General features: G+C 43.3%; 1 protein-coding gene across 1 annotated transcript; it reads right to left on the minus strand.

Moving 5' to 3' along the window:
- Window positions 1-5,636: 5,636 nt before the first annotated feature.
- OCSTAMP (osteoclast stimulatory transmembrane protein) lies at window positions 5,637-15,216 on the minus strand. Its single transcript, XM_060190939.1, has 3 exons — window positions 15,091-15,216; window positions 10,625-11,627; window positions 5,637-6,957 (listed from the first exon to the last, which is right to left on the minus strand). Exons 1-3 carry the CDS (start codon window positions 15,132-15,134, stop codon window positions 6,418-6,420), a joined length of 1,587 nt encoding a protein of 528 aa, XP_060046922.1. The 5' UTR covers window positions 15,135-15,216; the 3' UTR covers window positions 5,637-6,417.
- Window positions 15,217-23,038: the final 7,822 nt, after the last annotated feature.

A 23,038-nucleotide genomic window follows, 5' to 3' on the forward strand; every position in this document is an offset into this window, starting at 1 on the left:
TATTGAAGAGAACCTCCTTCCTCCATTTAATACTTTGAGCTCCCTTATCAAAGATTAGATGCCCATAGGTTTGGGGGTCTGCTTTATATCTTAATGCTTTCCAGCCATCAAGTTGCAGATGCTACCATGATGCCAACCTGACTTCCTTGGGCAGAGCATCTCACCAGTGTGTCCTGGAACACCACCTTCCCAGGGCTCTACCCCAGTTGGGAAAGATAGAAACAGGCTAGGAGTATGGATGGATCTGTCAGCACCCATATCCAGTGGAGAAGAAATTACAGAAGCCAGACTTCCAGCCCCCTGCACCCCATACAAATCTTTGGTCTATACTCCCAGAGGGAAAAAGACTAGGACTCTTCCAATGGAGGGGATGAGATCTGGAAGTCTGGTGGTGGGAATTGTGTGGAATTGTACCCATCTTATCCTACAATCTTGTCAATCATTATTTAATCATTAAGGGTTCATTTTGAAGTGCCTGACATCCCACCATCAATACCTCCTAGCTTTGCTTGGTTTTATTATCATTTACTGTAGTATATGTAAATTTATATAATAAATTTAATGTAATAAAGTATATGATATATGATATCAGGTATTATATATTTTGTTATTTATTATAATGAAGCTCTGACTGGATGGATATGCAGTTCAGTTCACATTAGTTCTTTTAAAATTAGATCATTCCTAAGTTTCATAGGTTTTGTGACAACAAAAGTTTTTAGAATAACTATACAGAGAATTTAGTTGACTGTACCCACTCTGGCAAGAATTAGAGGCGAACACAGTTTAGCAGAGAAGGCTAAGCAGGAATCTCCAAAGCCCACCTTTTCCTACTCAGCTGACTCAGGAGGGGCTGCCTCCATTCCTTGGCTCCTGGTAGCCCCTCCCACACAGTGATATCACCCTGCCTCTGCATCTGTCCTGACATAATGTCTGACTTAGAATCTCTTGCCTCCTTCTTATGAGGACCCTTGTAATTGTGTTGGGTTCAGCCAGACAAGGCAGAGTAGTTTTCCTTCCTTCAAATCCTTAACTTTTTCACACTTGCAAAACTTTCTTTGCCATGAAGGGTAGCATGCTCACAGCTTCTAAGGTTAGGGAATGGACAGTGGTGGGGGGCATTATTCTGGGACCTCACAAGCCTCAGGAAGGAGCTGCCTATGGGAGGCACAGTGCTGATGTTCTGCCTGGGGCATAATGTTACTTTCCCCAAGTGATTGTTTAAGATGAAACATTAGATTTGGATGTATTTATTTACTTATTTACTGCCTCCAGGGTTATCGCTGGGGCTCGGTGCCTGCACTATGAATTCACTGCTCCTGGAGGCTAATTTTCCCCTTTTGTTGCTCTTATTGTCTATCATTATTATTATTGTCATTGTTGTTGGATAGGACAGAGAGAAACTGAGAGAGGAGGGGAAGACAGAGAGGGGGAGAGAAAGATAAACACATACAGACCTGCTTTACCGCTTGTGAAGCAACCCCCCCCCTTAGGTTTGGAGTTGGGGACTCGAACTGGGATTGTTTGTCGGTCCTTGTGCTTCATGCCATGTGAGCTGAACCCACTGTGCTACTGCTCAGTCCCCCCCCCCTTGGATGTATTTCTTAATGCTTTGCAGCTTTCCTTTAAAAGTTTTTTAAATTATTTTTATTTATTGGATAGAGACAGACAGAAATTGAGAGGAGGACAGAGATAGAGAGGGAGAGAGATAGACACCTGCAGCACTGTTTCACCACTTGTGAAGCTTTCCCTCTGCAGGTGGGGACTGGGGCCTTGAAGCCAGGTCCTTGGACATTGTAATGTGCACCTAAATAGGTGCGCCACCACTGGATCCTCTTAACTACAAATTTGCCCTCATGACAAATTGCATCCAGTGCCTGACAATGTCCTCTGCAGTCCCCCCCCCCCCAAATCTGGGCTTCAGCAAAGAACCAAGACCAGAACAAGTGCAATTCTGCTACCAGATTCAGGCCAATCAATTTTTACCAAGCACTTAGTGCCAGATACTGTTTTGGGCAGAGAAATACCAAGGAGGACCAGATAAATAGCCTGGAGCTTACATTGGTGTGCAGATTATATGAAACACACCGTCCAGTAAGCAAGCAAAAAGACGACTAAATATATAAAGGTAATAGGAAATATTGCTGGATTCGACTTCCGGAGGCGGAGCTACTAGCAGCAGATCGCTTTCTCTCCTCTCCTCTCCTCTCCTCTCCCGGATCAACTAGGAATACCAACGGAGACCACCCGGACCGAAACAAGACAGGACTAGAATGACCACAGGAACCCAGTAAATCACCCGTGAGTACAAACACGCGTGGCTGGTGACAGAGAGGAGACAGGGGCCTAAGGAGAGATTAAGTGACTGCTAACATTCAGCAGTTTATCAGTGGAGATACCACCTCCAGTCTGCTCCACAACAAGGGGACAGCTGAAGGGAGGAAAGGACTCCCCAGAGACTCACCAAGTGCAACTCTGAGTCTCCATTGCTACTACCCTCAGAATCTGGAGCAGAAACAGGGAGGGACACCAGGGGACAGAGATCTAACCAGGAAACTCAGGAGAAGACCTATACCTCGGTGGCATAGCTGAGGGGCTGTGAAAGTCTCTTTGCATAACCACTGGATTATCTCTGCCACACCCTGCTTTATCTCTTGGTTAGGAGTCAGTGATTAAGCTAAGAAGCCTATTGATAGTTTAAAAGCCCTCAGGCATCCATAGCCTACAGGGAAGAAAAAAAAGAGGCTTTTACACCACTGAGCTCCAACTCAGGGATTGAAAAAAAAACTGTTAACTTCCACCACGGTAAACCCTTTAATTAAATTACTTAGACACAAGTCAATCCAGGCAATAGTGATCAATAATTTGAAAAGTACTGATAAAGGGAACTCATAACATAATATATAAAATGGTTAAAACAACAAGAAAAAATATTGGAGACTCGAACCAGGACAAGAGTCCAGCTAAAAGTCCTCCAGAGGGTGAAGCACAAAACAACGAGTTCAACATCCAAACATTAGCTAAGGAAATAATAACAGGAGTGAGTAAAGAATTTGAAAAAATTGTAATCAGAAATGCAGGAACAACAAATGAGAATAAGGAAATATTGCTAAGGGTATTTGTAGAGGGAATATAGTGGACTGTAAAGAAAAATAAAAAGTCACAATGGAACCAGGCAGTGGCACACCAGGTTAAGTGCACATAGTAATAAGCGCAAGAACCATGCAAGAATCCAGGTTCGAGCCCTTGCTCTCCACCTGCAGGTTTCTATCTCTCTCTCTCCCTCTCTCTTGCATCCAGTGTTATCACTGGGCTTAGTACCTGCACTAAGAATCCACTGCTCCTGGAAGACTATATATATATATATATATATATTCCCAGATAGGACAGAAAGAAATTGAGAGAGAAAGATAGACACTGACAGACCTGCTTTACTACTTGTGAGGTAACCCTCACCTGCAGGTGGGGAGCCAGGACTTGAACCCAGATCCTTGCGCTGGTGCTTGTGCTTTGTACTACCTGTGTTTAACCTGGTGTGACACTGCCCGATCCCCTCTCCCTCCCTCTCTTTCTTTCTTTCTTCTCTCAATTTCTCTCAGGCATATACTATCTTTAAAAAGGGAGGGAGGAATGGGTGACAGGAGCAGTGGATTCATAGTGCCAGCACTGTGCCCCAGTGATATAACCCTGGAGGCAAAAAAGAAAAGTCATGATGTATTTTTGCTTAGGTGGGTAAACATTTTAATTAAAGGAGTGAATAGAAAATAGTTCAGATATTATGGGCCATATAATCTCTGCCTGGGCTATTCAAATATAACATCAGAGCCAAAGCATCCAGAGACAAAACTTGAACTATTGGGTGCAGCACAGGTGACAGGCCAAATTTGGCTCATGGTATGTAGTCTGCCAACTCCTGTGATAGAGTAAAGCTAGGTGGATTGAGTCAATCATATGTAGATTGACTAGGGAGGCTTTTCTGAGGAGGGGACATTTGAGCTAATGCCTGAATGGCCCCAAAAAGCCAAGCCAAGTAGAAACTGGAAGAGTTTTCCAGGAAGTGGGAACTACAAAGGCATTGTACCAAGGTACAAATTAGTCTCTTGTCTTTAAGGAACTTAAGCCCCTGCAGCCAGGGCATAGGAAGGAAGTCAGGGGTTGTGTCATGACTTTGTGACCCAAGCTAGCTTATTTTGGGTTTTGGCAGGAAAGAGATTGTAGTCTCAAAGGATAATTACAGAGAATGTAATGAAAACACAGAGGGGAGACTTCCTTAAGGGGAAGAGAAGACTCCTAGAGTCTGTCTGATTATCATGGAAACTTTTACTCTCAGAAACTAGGGGAACTGCAAACACAGGAGAGAAATTATCCTGCCAAACAGAAGCTGTGGTTGTGGTAAAGGCATGTGGCCACTGATAAATTTAGCCAGGGGCTTTAGGGATCACTATAAAGACCTCTCTCCCCTGTCACTCCCCTGCCAGCATTCCCCATTGGCTGAGCCCAGATGGAACTGGAAGAGCAAGGAGTCCAGAGGGTTACATTACAGAGGCCAGACTCCTGTGGAAGAGAGATGGTAGGAAAGGGGCAAAGAATGACAGGTGGTGGTATATATAACAAGCTTATAGGAAGAGGACTTAGAATTTTACTACAACTTTTCAGGGGATAGAGATGCCTAATAACATACAAGTTAACCAGTTGAGTCTACAAGTTACCATGTACAAGGACCATATTTAGGCTTCCAGTCCCCACCTGTGGCAGGGGTGGAGTGAGGGTAGGGGTGGGGGGCAAGCTGAAACAGAACTGCAGGTGTTTTGTTATCTCCCTCTCAATCTTGCACTCCCAGTTTCTTTCTTTCCTATCAAACAAAAAAAGAAAGGGGACACTGAACACTAGGAGTAGATTTATTGTGCAGATACTGAACCTCAAAATCACCCTGATGACAATTTTTTCAAAAGTATGTCTTGTAGGGAGTCGGGCAGTAGTGCAGCGGGTTAAGCACATGTGGAGCAAAACGCAAGGTCCAGCGTTCAAGCCCCCGGCTCCCCACCTGCAGGGGAAGTCGCTTCACAGGCGGTGAAGCAGGTCTGCAGGTGTCTGTCTTTCTCTCCCTCTGTCTTTCTTCCCCTCCTCTCTCCATTTCTCTCTGTCCTATCCAACAATGACAACATCAACAACAACAATAACTACAACAACAAAACAACAAGGGCAACAAAAGGGAAAATAAATAATGATAAAAAATAAAAAACCCTATTGTTAAAAAAAAGTATGTCTTGTATAAGCTTGCCCTAAATTGGTATTCATTGTTCATCTGACACTCACAATTCATCTAGATGTTCTATATTTTTGCTAAACCAGGCTGCTCCTAGGTGGGAGACCCTTTAAAGATTTTGAACCAAAAGATGTAATAAATACATTTATTTAGAAAATCGTTAACATTAGGTTAGTATGAATAAAGTCAGAGGATTTATTTTTTTGGGGAAGGGAGCTATATAGATAAGTTCCAGGAGCATCTGGACCTACTCATGATGTAAAGTTTCCACCCCCTACCTAAGGCAGCTGATACAAATGATGGCCAGTCTCAGCACTTCCTTTCCTGAGCCTTTTCACAACCCCTCTTGTGTTTATGAAGGCAATAAATGCCCATTCCATCCAAATCACATTCCTGTAGGGGAAGGTAAGCCCTGTCAATGTACATATGCACTCATTGTGCACATGTTGAAATTGTGACTCAGCTAGGTGAAGCCATCTACCCAAGATCACACAGGAAGGCAACAGAAGAGTCAAGTATATGACTCAGGGGTGTGTGACTCTAAAACTCCCTCTTCCCTATGCCCTACTGCTTTCTTCTTTTTTTCTTTTCTTTTTTTAAATTTCTTTATTGGGTGATTAATGGTTTACAGACAACAGTAAAATACAATAGTTTGTACATGTGTAACATTTCCCAGTTTTCCACATAACAATTAAATCCCAACTGGGTCCTCCTCTGCCATCATGATCCAGGGCCTGAAACCGCCCCCCCACACACACACACCCCAATCCAGTCTTTTATTTTGGTGCAATACACCAACTCCAGTCCAAGTTCTGCTTAGTGTTTTCCCTTTTGATCCTATCTATGAGTGAGATCATCCCATGTTCATCCTTTTGTTTCTGACTTATCTCATTTAACATGATTCCTTTAAGCTCCATCCAAGATGGGGTTAAGAAGGTGAAATCACCATTTTTAATAGCTTAGTAGTATTCAATTATGTATATATACCACAACTTGCTTGGCCACTCATCTATTGTTGCTTCCAGGTTTTGGCTATTACAAATAGTGCTGTTAGAACATATGTGTACACAGATCTTTTTGGATGGGTGTGTTGGGTTCCTTAGGATATATCCCCAGGAGAGGAGTTGCAGGGTCATAGGGTAGGTCCACTTCTAGCCTTCTGAGAGTTCTCCAGACTGCTCTCCACAGGGGTTGGACCAATTGGCATTTCCACCAGCAGTACAGAAGGGCTCCTTTGTCCCCACAACCTCTCCAACATCTGTTGCTTTCTGTTCTTCAGTGTTCAGCGTGCAGTTGGGCTGTCTGTCCATGTTGGGTGCCTCCTGGAAGGCCTGAGTGTTCAGAGCAGGATGGGAGTTACCAACAGCATGGTACCTGTCATATCTTCTCTGGAGCCGAGCACGGAGGTGTTGGACCCTCCTTGCCTCCTGATCTTTGAAGAAGGAAGCAGCAATGGCGTGCCGCAGGCGTCGGGCATAGGTTTCCAGAAGGACAGTTAAACAAGCCAGGAGCTGCAGGAACCCTGCAGCAAGTGGGGCAGCCAAGTTGGGTTGCTGGGTAGGTAGCAGTGGGCAGTGTGGGGAAATGAAGCTGAGCTCCCACTGGAAGGACTTGTTTATTGAGAGAACAGGGCTCTCTGGAGGTGGCTGGTTGAAGAGGAATGGGATGAAGCCCAGGACAGTGTATGCAGCCTTCAAAAGGGAGAAAGAGGTCAATAGCTATTCAGTTAATGTCTGCCTACTACCACCTGGGGTTGGGGGTAGGGTGCTGGGCTTCATGGGGTCAAGTTTATTTGCCCTTATCAGCAAAGGACATTCAAGACCAGAAGTCTGAAAGGGTTTTTTACTCTTTGCTGAGCATTTTGTGAATACTTGAATTTTTTTTTTCTTCTTCAAATAAGTACAGTTCTATGAGGCTGAGCCTCATACAGCACATGGGGAGCCTGTATTCACTCATATGGCTGACTCAGGGGTCAGCATCAGCTATGGTGTGCCCCAGTATCCTGCTCATAAACACACAGATTAGGGTATGTCTAGATACTACAGTATCCATCAAGGAAGATTGGGGTCTAGGGAAGTAGGGAGTCAGAGGTCAACTATTCAGTACTGGAATGAGATTGACTTGGACTAAATTTTGTCTCTTTTAGGGGTCTAATTCTTTACCAGTGACAGCACTGGGGGCATATAAAATGGTTTCTTTTCTTTTTTTTAAATTTTTTTAAATATTTATTTTATTTATTTATTCCCTTTTGTTGCCCTTGTTGTTTTATTGTTGTAGTTATTATTGTTGTTGTTGTTGTTGGATAGGACAGAGAGAAATGGAGAGAGGAGGGGAAGACAGAAGGGGGGAGAGAAAGATAGACACCTGCAGACCTGCTTCACCGCCTGTGAAGCAACTCCCCTGCAGGTGGGGAGCCGGGGTTCGAACCGGGATCCTTATGCCGGTCCTTGTGCTTTGCGCCACCTGCGTTTAACCCACTGCGCTACAGCCCGACTCCCGATTTATTTTCTTTTAAAATTGGAACACTCCACTTCCACTTTCTCATATCCCCACTTCTTCCCACTACTCCCCAAAGGGAGTAAGAGATATAGCATAATGGTTATGCAAAAAGGACTTTCACGCCTGAGGCTCCAAAACTCCAAGTCTAATTCCACACCCTCAGCACTAAAAACCAGAGCTGAGTAGTGCTCTAATAAAAAAAAAAAAAAAAAAGGAATAAACAAATGAAATAAAATCAGAACCCCCTAAAAGACTTTTAAGTTGAAGGTGTTTCACTATATAGAATTATTATATCTGTCTTTGTAGCAATGCTGTAATTAATATTGTTTGTGAAGAAAGGAATCCATGAAGTAGTTACACCTAGAGCCCACAAAAATCAGAATGTCCCCCACCCCTACCCAGTTATGGTCTTGTTGCTATCAGGTTGGATGAATTTGAATAAATTCCTTAATCTCTTGGAATCTCAGTATCTTCACTGGTAAAAGGGCAAGGATAAGGGGCTGGGCAGTGGCACACCTGGTTGAGTGCACATGTTAAAACCCTGGATTCAAACCCTCAGTCCCCACCTGCAGGGGGGGGAGCTTCATGAGTGGTTAAGCAGTGCAGTGGGATGCATTGGATCGACCTTCCCGTGGTGCATCCCGTGAGTACCCATTCATTGGGGAAACTGACGATCCTTCCTAGCCGGGCAAACGCTATAAGAAAGCAGTGCTGCAGGTATCTTCTTTATCTCTCTCTATCTCCCCTTCCAAATTCCCATCTTTCTTATTGAATAAACAAATATAAAAAAGAAACAAGAAGAAATAAAAGTTTAATAAGGCAAGGATACTAATTTTTATAGGATCACGGTGGCTATGAAACTGTCTTACTCCATCAGTTCTGAGGTTCATTTCTCTTCATGTTTTAATATTTGTGAGAGAAGTATTATGTATATGAAAATTAGTTTGACTTGCAACTGTTTTAAGCAGTCACAGTCAATTTGTGCTTTCTGAGTGGCTCAGAAAGTGTTAATGTTACAACTTGTGGAACAGGCAACTTGAAAGAAAATGTTAGAGGGTAGTGGCATATCTTCTTCTGCTTTCAAAGGCATAGGAAAATCCATACACAAACCAAGAATTGGGTTGAAGAGGACGTTTAAGGAGAAATTCACAAAATTGCTTCCAAGCTTTTCTTTTCAGCTACACACAAGAGATGATAAAATAAATCCATGTTAAATAGTAAGTGAATCATTTCATATCTATGCCATTAAAATTGTAGATAAAAAGAAGGACCATCAAGAGAGAGCTCATCTGGTAGAGCATGCACCCCACCAAGTCTGAGACCCTGAGTTTGAGCATAAGCTCCTGCTGGATGATGCTGTGGTGCTACGAATGGTGGAGTAGTGTTTGTCCTCTGTCTAAATAAAAAATGGAAAAAGAGAGAGAGAGACCTGGAAGGCTGCTCAACAGTTTGTGCATGCATGAGACTCTGGGCTTATTTTTCAGCACTAAAGAAATAGAAAGTATAGCTTAACAGGCATTAATAGTAAGAACTACATTTTACTGCACCTCCCAAACTTAGAATACATTGTGCCTGAGGAAGACTCATAAAATAATATATGCCTGTATCACCTATAATATTCTGTAATTAATTTCTAGTCTACTCTATATCAGTATGTTTGTTTATTTTTTACTTACTTTGGCCTCACAACTTCACACTCTGAATCAATGTTTTTCAAATACATATGTAACACACACACTAACACACACACTCTGGAGAGATATCAGTACTGAATCTCCCCTGCTACTATAAGGTTTCTATGTGTTGTGCCTGGCTCTTGAACCTGGGGTGTAAGCCTGTGTGGCAAGGCAGGTGCCCTATCAGGCGAGCTAGTCCACTGACCCCTTATTCAGTTTTATTTATTTATTTTTCAAGTTGTCTTTGTAGAGCAGTCACAGAAATAGATAAAACAAATGACTTGGGTATACCCCAACAAAACTTACTTTATAAAAACAGAAAGCTGGCAGGATTTGGTGTCTGGGTTGTAGTTGGTGGAATCCTGATCAAGATCATTCCTAAAACCACCTCCACACTAATATGCACAGAAACAAGCTATTATTAATAGCTGGTGTTTACCAAATATCTCCTGTGTGGTATGGTGCATACTAGGTACTCTTAGAGACAACCACATTTCATGACTTGTAGTAATATTGTAGAGTAAGGAGGATTGATTCAGTGTGTACAAGTGAAGATAGTAAAACTAGGCAACATTGCCCCTTATTCAGAGTGATTTTTTTTTTTGTCACCAGGGTTATTGCTGGGGCTCGGTGCCTGCACTATGAATCCACTGCTCCTGGAGGCTATTTTCCCCCTTTTGTTGCCCTTGTTGTTGTTATTATTATTGTTGTTATTGCTGTTGTCATTGTTGTTGGGTAGGACAGACAGAAATTGAGAGAAGAGGGGAAGACAGAGAAGCAGAGTGAAAGTTAGACATTTGCAGACCTGCTTCACTGCTTGTGAAGCCCACCCTGCAAGTGGGGAGCTGGGGGCTCGAACCGAGATCTTTACACTGGTCCTTGTGCTTCACGCTATGTGCACTTAACCTGCTGTGCTACCGCCCTGCCCCCATTCAGACTGATTTTTGCCATATCTGGTTATGAGTAGCCTCATCTGCAATAGGGGATGAAAAGAGAATCCACTGTAAGACGCTGCTGTAGGCTTGAAATGAGTTCATCTGAGGTGCTCCCAAGGTCCCAAAGCTTATTCAAGGGATATTACTGAGAGGCAAATAAAATTCAGTTATGAATCATGGATTTAATGAGCCTTCCCCTTTCCCTCAAGGAAATAATGCTTCGCCTACCTTCCCACCATTGCACTTACATCGTACTTGATCATGAGTGTGATGGGCACAGCAGGCAGCTTCTGAGCCCACTCCACGGCTGCTTGTGCCAGGAGAAAGGTCATGTGGTCTGTGGCCACTGTCATAAGTGTGGCCATCAGGAGTAGAAAGGGCATCCCCAGCTTTAGCAGACAGCTCAGCAACTCCCTGCGGGACAGCCTCGGTCGAGTGGCCCAGAGCAGCCAGGCTGGTGGGGAAGCCACCAGGTGTGTAGACCTGGCCTCTGCCAGTTGCTGCGCCAGCTGTCGTGTAGCATAGATATTATCAAACTGAAGGTCAGTCAGGTAGCGGTAGAGATACCAGGCTGAGTCGCCCAGGAGGCCCAGCACAAACAGTACTGTGACCAACCTCTGGGTGCCCAGCACTGCTGCTCTTGCCAGTGACTCCAGACCAGAGAAATCCTCTATAACCTGCTGGGTGGCCTGGAACATGTGAAGCTGGAAGGCAGAACCATTGCCCTGGGCCTGGAGTGTCAGGCCCTGGCTGCCTGTATAACCAGTTGGGCGCAGAGCCCTGGCTGCTGTGTGCAGCTGGTGGGTGGTGTTGAGCAGACTCTCCAGGGAGCCCTCAGTAATACACTTCAGCACCTGGCCAACAGCACCCATATTAGCCAGGACATTGGGCACCATGGCCACAGCCAGAGTGGCAGTGCTGTAAGACAGGAGCAGACGGTGGCCCTGCTCTGTGCACAGAGTGGGTACACTGATTGCAAACAGGCAGCGTACTGGGGGCACCATGCCCAGACCCAGAAAGGCCAGGAGGCCACAAGCAGTTGCCACCAGAACCGAGGACCCCAGAGGGTAATGCAGCGAGGACACCAGCCAGTGGTGGGCCACACCTGTGATGATGATAGCCAGGGAGCCACACAAGAGGAGTTGAGTAAGCAGCTGTCCACAGCTGGCTGGGACAGGCTGGGAGAAGGCAATCCAAGCAGTCTGCAGAGGGGCAAGGACCTTGCAAAACTCCACATGCCAGAATGTCCACCTATACATAAGGAAAACTCTATCAGGAGGATGGGAAAATGGTAGTCTGGTCAACACCACTACCCTACAAACCTTTCCATTGGCAACAAACTCCACCCTTTCAGCTATAGGATGGGCACTTTCCTCAGTCAGGTCAGAATAACCCAGCCCCAAAACACAAAGTGGGCACTGATGGAGAGGAGGCTTCCTGTGCTTCTACCCTTCAGTGAGTGATAAGAGGTGAGGTGAGAGCAGGAATAGTAGTATTTATCTTAAAAAGGAACCGGAGACTTTCATCCTTAGGAGCAGATGGGGAGATAGAGGAAATGGGTATAGATGATGGCAAGTGGACAGGCCAGGCATGGGTACTTAGATATTAGTGTCATCTGATAAATACTATATAGAGCAGTAGTTAAAGGCTTGGCTTTTATTGCATGGGTTCAAATTCCTGATTTTCCATTTACCATCAGTGTGACCAACCTCTCTGTGTTTCAAGTTTTTTCCCCTTATAAAAGGATACAATAAGATTCATATTTTGGGTTGGCAAAATGGCTCACCTGGATAGTGCACCTGTTTTGCCATGAACATAACTCAGGTTCCAGCCCAGTCCAATCCCCAGCACATTGAAGAAAGCTTCAGTGCTGTAGTGTCTCCCTCCATTCCCAAATCTGAAACAGTCAACACAGAATGTGAAGCCCCAATAATGACAAAATAAATAAATAAATAACTTGCATGGCTATTTTGTGTCTGAAAGATAGGTGTTGTGCCAATTGTTAGTTGTGAGTGGGGCATCTACTCCACCTGTGCAGGGATTTCGTCTCTTTTGACTCCTAACAGCCTAGCACAGTGTCTGCAGACAGTGAGGCTTTCATAAATATGAATTGACCATAGTGTGATTGCTACTGCTGGTTTAGGATAGCAGGAAGTCATTCTGATCGTGAGGTTGTTGGAGAGATGAAGAAGAAGGTATAAAATAACTGTCTAGGAAAATGGGAGGAAATTAACCAGGGAAAGGACATATATGCTGGAAAGCAAAGAAGTGGTCACCTGAGGTTAGAATCATGGATTATTTTCAGTATGACCAAGCCGTGTGGTTATATGATGCTATAACTATATTGGGTGGGGAATGTGGTGGGGTGACTATTACTCATCTTTTTTTCCTAATCCTAAATCAGGGCAAGATAATTTTTTTCAGTGCTGCTTTTTAAATATTTTGTTATTAATTTAATATAGATTTATAAAATTATGAGATGACAAGGTATAATTCTTTATTCCCTTCATTAGAAATTCATTAGTTCTCCCAATATCACAGATATGGGTTGACATTATTCCTATAACTATCTATCTACATTTATGTATATTTAGTCTCCCCTCCCTTTTTTGCCTCCAGGGTTATTGCTGGGGCTTGGTGCCAGCACTATGAATCCACTGCTCCTGGAGGCTATTTTTTCCATTTTGTTGCCCTTGTTGCACTTGTTGTAGTTGTTATTGTTGTTATAGCTGTTGTTGTTGTTGGATAGGACAGAGAGAAGTGGAGAGAGGAGGGGAAGACAGAGAGGAGGAGAGAAAGATAGACACTTGCAGACCTGCCTCACCGCCTGTAAAGTGACCCCTTGCAGGTGGGGAGCCAGGGGCTCGAACTGGGATCCTTAGGCCTGCCCTTGGGCCACATGCGCTTAACCTGCTGCCCTACCGCCCAGTTCCTGCCCCATTTTTTTTTTTCTACAGTCCTGTTTTCTCTTCCTTTCAAAGTCACACCTACACCCATTACTATTACCACCACCAGTGTTATTGTTCAGGCTCGGTGCCTGCACAATGAATTCACTGCTCCTGGCATTTCTTTTTCTCTTTCTCCTTTCTTCCTACCTTCCATTCTTTCTCCCTTCCTTCCTCCTTTTTTCCCTTACTCCCTCCTTCCCTCCTTTCCTCTCTTTTTCTCTCTCCCTCTTTCTCTTCTTTTTGATATAGATAGAGAAATTGATAAGGAAGGGGCAGAAAGAGAGGGATGGAAAGAGAACTACTTCATCTCTTTTGTATCTTCCCTCATGCAAGGTGGGGACCAGAGCTTGAACTGGGGGTCCTTTTCATGCTAAAATATGTGCTCTTCCAGGTGTGTCACTGCCTGGCCCAGAGATTAAATTTTATTAAAACAAAATGAATTTTATTTATATGAAACCTTTGTTATATGGCCCCAATGCCAAAATAATACATGTAGAGAACTTTACATAGTATAGTGATAATCTTGATTATATAAATATTCCTCTGTTTAAGTTCTATGTTATCTCTCTTATTATCAAGATGAATTAAGTCATGGTTCATACACAGCCTAATTGGAAAGATATCAATAGCTCACTATAGCTTATTTCTACTGTAGGTAAATATCTCTCAGGATGGTATTCCTGGATCTGTAACTGGGATGACCTAGAGAGAGAATAACTTAACTTCACCTGGAGCATCAGAAGGGGTGAAATTAAAACTGGGGCTGAGGGCTGTGTGGTGGCGCACTGAAGAGCACGTTACTCTGTACAAGAACCCCTGTTCAAGTCCTCCGTCCCCACCTGCCGTGGGAAAGTTTCGTAGGTGGTGAAGCAGTGCTGCAGGTGTCTCTATGTCTGTCCCTTTCATCTCAGTTTCTGTTTCTAGTCAATAAATGAATAAATAAATAAAACAAATTTTAGAACTGGGGCTGAAAGGACAAATAGTGGTTCTTAGATAGAGAATAGATTCACAATGTGTGCCCCCTTCCTAGTCCCTGAATTAGGGACTATCCTCCTTTCTAATATGTAATTAGTATTTGGTACATGATAACTGTTAAAATTTAAAAAAACATACAATTTGAGTGGAAAGCAGGTTCTGAGTCTTTTTGAGTACAAAGCTGTAAAGAACAAGGTGACTAGCTAGTATATTTTGAATGCTTACTCTGAGGTTTTTTTTTTTAATAGCTTTTTCTTTTTTTAATATTTATTTTATTTATTCCCTTTTGTTGCTCTTTGTTTTATTGTTGTAGTTATTATTATTGTTGTTATTGCTGGATAGGACAGAGAGAAATGGAGAGAATAGGGGAAGACAGAGAGGGGGAGAGAAAGGGGGAGAGGGGGACAGAAAGGGGGAGAGAAAGACACCTGCAGACCTGCTTCACCGCTTGTGAAGAGACTCCCCTGCAAGTGGGGAGCCTTGGGCTCAAACCAGGATCCTTAATCTGGTCATTGTGCTTTGCACCACCTGTGCTTAACCCGCTGCACTACCGCCCGACTCCCGCTTACTCTGAGTTCCATGCATTAATTTTTCTCATTCAATTCTTTAACAGTCTTGCAGGCAACGTTATTAGTTTATTTTACATATGCAGGAACTGAGGCCCAAAATAGATGAAGATTTATCTAAGATCACACAGAAAGGATAGCTGAGCTTGAGATGAAGCCTCACCTCCCTCATACCTGACTATCTTCTTACCTGTGACTCCCATCACCCAAGGTCCCCAGACCTACCAGGTCCTCAGAGCATTCTCAACTGCCCCCTGGAGCTTTCTCATGCCTCCTGATGCTCAGTGGTTCCAGGCAGTGATGGCAGGTAGTGGGGAAGTGGGTATTTGTTGGTGTGGAGTGGGGCGTGGTGGAGAGAATGTATCCTCTAGGACTTAGGAAATTCCACTGCTTCTGCTTTTCTGCCCATTATTTACACTTTGCCTGGGCCCACCTCCTAGAAGGTTAGGCAAGCTTCCTCATTCTCTTCTGGCCAGTGGGTTGAAGGTGTGGGAGGAAAGAGTCTTTTCCAAGCAGCTCTAATTAAGACTGAGCCATTAAAAGGGAAGAGGAAGATAGAAAGGGAGAGAAAAAGAGAAACCTGTAACACTGTTTCACTGTTCTTGAAGCTTCCTGCCTACAGGTGGGGTCTGTGGGTTTAAATCCTGATCCTTGTGCATAGTAATGTGTACACTTTACCAGGGGTGTCATCGCGCAGCGTGTACACTTTACCAGGGGTGTCATCGCGCAGCCCCTAGTTAATCCCATTTTACAGGGGAGAAAACTGTAGGCCAGAGAAGTCAGACAGCTCGTTAGTGGAAATTCTAGGACTAGATTTCTAATAGTCTCCCCGCTTCTGCCATCTCTTCTAAACTTGTGCACTCCTAGAAGAGCATGATCCATAATTCTTAGGGGCTATGAAGCAGAGGGAACCCACAGAAGACAACTGGACTTCTGTCTTAAGGCTTTTCCAATGGGGATGGACTCCGAGCTTCTTTTCCTTCTCCTTTCTTGTCATTAACCCAGTGTAGACCTGGCTTCAAGTTACAGCTCTGTTTTCTAGCTTTATGATTTGGGGGCAGATGACTCATCTCTGTTTCAGTTTTCTCCTTTCACAAAAAGAGCAGTTGGGGTCTTGGAGATATCTTACTTGGTAGAGCGTGCACCTTATGCGTAGGCTGTGAGTTTGGGGCTCCACACCTCATGGGGACACTATGCATGGCACTAGAGGAGCTCAATTGATAGTGGATTGGTATTTTGGTGTTTCTCCATGCTCTGTTTTCCTTATTATTTTTCTGAATTAATAAATAAAAAAGTTGGGCCTGGGAGATTGCTCAATAACATGACATACGCATATGACACTGAGTTCACTTGATATTACTGCAGAAAATAAAATAAAAGGAGTTATATTTTCACAATTAACTTAGGTGTAGAACTTGCAATTTATCAGACATGGTTATAAACAGCTTTTATTTAAATTCACTGAATTCTAATTTCCAATGACCCTGTATGGTAGGGACTCCTACTATTTTTTCATTCTTTATTTCAGAAAATTGAGACCCAGAGGGCTAAGTCCTTTAACCAAGTGATCATCTAGCAAAAAACAGAGCCATGGTTTATACCCAAAATCCCTGTTCTTGATTCTATTGCTTAGCTATGGTGGTCCACTGGAGTGGAGGGAAGAATTCACAGGACTCTGGATGACTTTGAGATGCTGGCACTGCACCCCGTGGGCACTCTGTGAAAGTGAATTCCCTGTGTGCACTGTCTGTGGCAGTCATCTCCCTGCAGGTATACTTCTAGGTTTTTTTTTTTTTTTTTTTTTGCCTCCAGGGTTACTGTTGGGACTCTGTGCCTGCACTACAAGTCCACTGCTCCTGGAGGCCATTTTCCCCATTTTGTTGTCATTATTGTTGCCATTGCTGTTGTTGTTGTTGGATAGGACAGAGAGAAATCGCGAGAGGATGGGGAAGACAGAGAGGGGGGTGAGAAAATTAGACATCTGCAAACTTTCTTCACCGCTTGTGAAGCGACCCCTCCACCCCCACCACAGGTGGGGAGCCAGGGGCTCAAACTGGGATCCTTATGCTGGTTCTTGTACTTCATGTCATGTGTGCTTAACAGGCTGTGCTACCACATGACCCCCCCCCCCACTTCTATGCTGTTCTTATGCAAATCCCTACTTGGAAATCACAAGTTTTGCCTTGTCACTGCAAGCAGGACTGCCTTCTCCAGGAAGCCTCTCCTAAGCCTCCAGTTGCAACCTTAATGGATGAGTGAATGACAAGGGCACACCCAGTCATCAATTTTGCAGATTCCCATCACTTTCCCTTATATGGTTATATTGCCTGGCTCACTTGCTAAGGACTGAAAATGAGGACCTCTTGTGGAGGTGACATTCATACTATCATTCAATTAAGTGAGACACCTGTGGCCTCAGAAGGTCTAACATCTTTTTCTCCTCTAACAAGGAGCCAGGCCAGCTGCCAAGTTGGCAAATAACTGGGCACACAAAGTTGATTAGGAGCAGGACACATTCGTCCCCACAGGGACCAGCTGGCTAAGGAAAGGAGCAAAGAAAGTGAGGCAGAAACAGTAGACACTACCAAATAGAGAATTTTCTTTACATTTATTTATTTATTTATTTATTTATTTATTTATCTATTTATTTTGCCTTCAGGGTTATCGCTGGGGTTTGGTGCCTACACTACAAATCTACTGCTCCTAGAGGCTATCCTTTCCCTTCTGTTGCCCTTGCTATTTATCATTGTTGTCATTATTATTATTGTTGCCGTCTTTGTTGAATAGGACAGAGAGAAATCGAGAGAGAAGGGGAAGACAAACAGGAGGAATACCAGCAGACCTTCTTCACTGCTTGTGAAGTGACGCCCCTTGCAGGTGAGGAGTTGGGGGCTCAAACTGGGATCCTTATGCCTATCCTAGCGCTTCACGCCATGTGTACTTAACTGGTTGCGCTACCGCCTGGCCCCCTACTTTTTAATTTCTTTTACTTTATTTTTATTATTGATTTAATCTTTATTTATAAGATAATAGGGGTATAATTCCACACTGTTCCCACTACCAGGGTTCAGAGAATTTTCTACTCTGTTACAGCAGAGGGTGAATGAAGGCTCTAGTAAAATGTGGCCCAACGTTTCCATAGTCTTCAACTTCCCCTCAAGTGTTAGCCTTTTCTATTGTTACATATAAGTCTCCATATTAAAGAAATGTTTATTTTATTTGACAGGCCAGAGAGAAATTGAGAGGGAAGGGGAATAGAGAGGGAGAAAGAAACACCTACAGCACTGCTTCACCACTTGTGAAGCATACCCACTGCAGGTGGGGACCAGGGTCTTAAACCTGGGTCCTTAAAACATGTTAACACATGTGCTTAACCGGGTATCTTACCACACAGCACATACATTTTAAAGCCAGAATAGAGGAAGGAAGAAAGGGAAAGTGAGAGGGAAGGAAATCCTGGGCAGGCCAATCTGTGGACCGAAGTAAATTTGAAGGCCACCAATCTACAACCTCTGCACGAGGTCTCCATAGGACTGTTACAAGAAACAGGCTAACTACTCCTTTAAACTACAGGGAGCCTGGGCTGGGGATAGCAGGTCTGTACTGAAATGCCAGCTTTTCCTTCTAATTTGTCACTTTCCTGTGTCACTATGCTGTGTCTCCTTGGGTAAGGTACTGTCCCTCTCTGAACCTGTGTGTACTTTGCTATAATGGGGAAAATAATAGTACCCACTTACAGTTGTTTGGGGATTACATGGGATAATTTATGTATATAAATAATAGATAAATGTTTCTGATCTGATCTAGCATAAGCCCTAGTCTGTTCAAGCTGCTTGATTGGGTTCCTCTGATACTCACGGGGTCAGCTCCTTGGACTGAATTCCATCACTTCACAGTGCAACTTCAGGGTATTGTGTCAGTCAGAGACATTTTGCCTAGTTTCTTCACTGATACCAGGAAGCTTATTGGTGAACAACCATGCTGGTCATTTCCTAAAAGACCTTGTTGAATATGTAAGATTTGGGAGGGTGGGAGCATGGAGAGAAATGGGACAGGAGGTATTTCTTGGTTTTTCTCAGTACATGTACGTAGTAACTTCTGCATATATAAGGCTGGCTTCTTTCCAAGAGACTATAATATCTGGAAGGGGTTTCTTCATCACCAAAAATAGAATCAGCTATATTGAGGGGGAATTTCTGGGTAGAGGATTCAGAGCCCTATGACAGAGCAGGAAGAGGAAGTGGTAAGCCTTGAGGTCCCAAATCAGAATTAGAAGTCCATAGAATACTAAAGTCATTGAATTTTACAGTCTGTGGGTATAGAATGTTGCTGTCACCCAGTTGTTTTGATAATCTAGAATTAACATCTTACCAAATGCACAGTACTATCCAATAGGAATAGAATATGAACCACCTATGTACATACATATCTGTATAAAATTTTAATAAAATATTTTATTCACCTTCATGTGTCCAAAATATTCTTTTAACATGTAATAAATGTAAGAAATCACTAATGGGGGAATCTGTTGGTAGTGCAGCGGGTTAAGCGCATGTGGCACAAAGCTCAAGGACTGGCGTAAGGATCCCAGTTCAAGCCCCTGCGGGGGGGGGAGGGGTTGATTCACAAGTGGTGAAGCAGGTCTGAAGGTATCTATCTCTCCCCCTCTCTGTCTTCCCCTTCTCTCTCCATTTCTCTCTGTCCTATCCAACAATGACAACATTTATAACAACAACAATAATAACTACAACAATAAAAAACAACAAGGGCAACAAAAGGGAATAAATAATAAATATTTAAAAAAAAAGAAGTCACTAATGGCTTTTGTGGGCCTCTACATGACTTTGCCCTCAGTGTGGAACAACAATAGCAGAAACTGCCCCACTCTCCAGAGGGAGGCGGGGTCAACATACTCTGCCACTCAAGGAAGACTGGTCCTAAAATGAGTGCAGCCTAGAATGTTCCTAGCTATGACCATGGATTGCAAGCTCAGACTGACAGGGATGCAGAGGTTACACACGCTCCTGTGCTGAATATGGCTAGATATAGGTCTAAGGCCAGATCAGTGAGGTTTACAGTTAAAGGTACTTATATAGTTTCCCCATATTTGGGAGCTACTATCTGCTTTGATCTTGCTTTCTAGTCCTATTTCCAGCTCTGACGCCATCTTCCCAGACAATACCTTTAGCCCATCTGCATGTTAGTTGTCAGGCTCAGGCAAAAATTAGTAAAGTCATGGGCCCCTTGGAATATAACTAAAATAGATTTCCTAACTTTTCCCAAAACAGAGAACCCAAATCTCATTTGCTATATTCTTATCTTTAGGTTCCTGATAATTAAACAAATTATTCTGCTTTATATCTTAATGCTATTCAGCCACCAAGTTGTAGATGCTACTGTGACACCAACCTAACTTCCCTGGGCAGGTAACCTCACCAATGTGTCCTGGAACCCCACCTCGCCAAAGCCCTATCTCACTAGGGAAAGACAGAAACAGGCTGGGAGTATGGATCAACCTGTCAATGCTCATATCCAGTGGAGAAGCAACTACAAAAGCCAGACCTCCTATCTTCTGCACCCTATGATCCTGGGTCTGTAATCCCAGAGGGATAAAGAATAGGAATGTTTCTAATGGAGGGAATGGGATACAGAACTCTGGTTGTGGGAATTGTATCCCTCTTATCCTACAATCTTGTCAATCATTAATAAATCAACAAAAAACACTAATGGGATATTTTACATCCATTTACTGAAGATCTGCTGTGTGTTTTATACCAGCCACATTTCAAGTATTCAATAGCTACACATAATAAGCAGCTATTGAATTGGACAGGTGCACACTATTTTGATCATCACACTTACTCTTTTCAGATGAGCCAGTGTATGTGCCTACTACTATTTACTTTCAAGAAAATTCATTCTCATCTCTTTGGCAAGGAAACCAGGGTCCAGAACTACAAAGAGCCACCTTGAAGTAGCACACCACACTAGGTTGGAGCCAAGAGTTACTTTTATTTCAAACCCCACCCCCCTACTTACCATCCCAGCTTCTGTACCTCTGCCAACATGACTCTAAATATTTATGCTCAATGTTTGGATATATGGGTATATCTCATTTTTTAAAAAAATTATATTTATTTATTTTCCCCTTTGTTGCCTTTGTTATTATTTGTTTTGGTTTTTTTTGGTTGTTGTTGCTGTAGTTATTATTGTTGTTGTTGTCGTTGTTAGATAGGACAGAAAGAAATGGAGAGAGGAGGGGAAGACAGAGAGGGAGAGAGAAAGATAGATACCGCAGACCTGCTTCACTGCCTGTGAAGCGACTTCCCTACAGGTGAGGAGCCAGGGGCTCTAATCAGGATACTTATGCTGGTCCTTGAGCTTCGCGCGACGTGCGCTTAACCCGCTGTGCTTTGCCCGACTCCCATCTATCTCATTTTTATATGTCATTCATTACTTCTGTGTGCAAATGCCACTGTGCATCCTCCATATTTTGTTTGAATACCACCCACCCACCCTGTGATGATCACCCAGAAAGCTTCCAGCCCTTTTGGTACCTTAAACAAGAGACAAAAATATTCTCCAAGGAGTCGGGCTGTAGTGCAGCGAGTTAAGCGAAAGTGGCGCAAAGTGCAAGGATCCCGGTTGGAGCCCTGGATCCCCACCTGCAGGGAAGTCCCTTCACATGAGGTGAAGCAGATCTGCAGGTGTCTGTCTTTCTCTCCCCCTCTCTGTCTTCCCTTCCTTTCTCCATTTCTCTCTGTCTTATCCAACGACGATGACAACAATAATAACTTCTTCTTCTTCTAGCGTTTGCCACAATAATAACTACAACAATAAAACAACAAGGGCAACAAAAGGGAATAAATAAATGAAATAAATATTTAAAAAAATTCTCCAACAGTGACTATCTGGGCACCCATGGGACCATTTTACTGGAACATAGGTCCAGGAATAGGAATAAATAGGTCTTGAAAATGCAGATAATAAATTCTTCAAATTACTGCCAACTTGCATACCAGACTAATGGTGCCAGTTCATAGCATTACTAGCAGAACACATGGCTTTCTGTTTCCTCTCACTTCCCCATCATAGGCCCCTCTTCTAGTTCTTGCCAGTTTGATGGGTGTAGCATTGAATCTCGTTTCCACTTAGATTTGCCTGATTACATGTGGATTTGAGTATAAAGCAGTTGTCCATGCAGAACTCCCCTTTCAGAGTGCCATAGCTACATTCTGCTTGGTTATCTCTTGGGGAACATGATAGAAGGTTTTCAGAAATGGTGATTAACCATCCTCTTCTTGCAAGGAGCAGAATCTTTTTCCCTCCCCTAAATCCAGATGAATCCAGTGACTTGCTTTGAGCAAGGTCTCAAAGATCCTTGTGTCCTTCACTTTTGCCTTCATAGAAACGCACTGTTATGGAAAGAGTTTCAGGTGAGACTCCTGGAGAGGCCATACAATCATAGACATTCCAGCCCTGAGCTGTATTTTAAAGTCCTGCATGTTGGTTTGGTGTGTAAGGCCACAAGGTACTGAAAAAGGTGCTATTGTATAGATGTTGTCCTTTCAGGGCTAGGGGGTGGCTCACCTGGTTGAACACACAAGTTACAGTGCTCTGGTCCCCACCTGCAGGGGAGGAGCTTCATGAATGGTGAGGCAGGGCTGCAGGTATCTCTTTCTTTCCCTCTCTTTCCCCATTCTTCTCAATTTCTTTCAGTCTCTATCCAATAATTAAATAAAATATTTATTTATAAAAACTAGATATTTTCCTTTCTGATTTCCAGGTAGTCCTTGTATATTATAGTCCAGGTAGCCCTTGATTCATCACCATTGATTCTATGCCACCCCTGTCACTCCTTCCTTCCACATACCATATGAGCATGTGATTGATTCAGTCTTGGTTCAGAGCCACCTCCTCAGAGAAGACTTCCTTGATCTCCAGTAAAGAAGCCAGTTTGTCACAATGGTCAGTCTTATCATAATCCAGACTCATCTTATTTGTTCACCTGCTGGCTGTCAGAAATTTGTGGCTTAGATGGTCATTTATTTCCAGAAAGGCAAATATTTTTCAGATGTAGTGTTGATGAATATTCTTTATTTGAAAGCATTTTCAACCATTATTTGAAACCATGAATCACTTGACTGTAAGTCCTATGGGTTTTTATGTGAAT

The sequence above is a fragment of the Erinaceus europaeus genome, chromosome 1, assembly GCF_950295315.1.
Source record: "Erinaceus europaeus chromosome 1, mEriEur2.1, whole genome shotgun sequence".
Taxonomy (NCBI): Eukaryota; Metazoa; Chordata; class Mammalia; order Eulipotyphla; family Erinaceidae; genus Erinaceus; species Erinaceus europaeus.

Coding starts and splice junctions, on each gene's coding strand:
- OCSTAMP (XM_060190939.1), bottom strand. CDS start 15,134: ATGAGAAAGCTCCAGGGGGCAGTTGAGAATGCTCTGAGGACCTG. Junction 11,628..15,090: donor GAGAATGCTCTGAGGACCTG/GTAGGTCTGGGG, acceptor CCTTATGTATAG/GTGGACATTCTGGCATGTGG. Junction 6,958..10,624: donor CACTCATGATCAAGTACGAT/GTAAGTGCAATG, acceptor TCCCTTTTGAAG/GCTGCATACACTGTCCTGGG.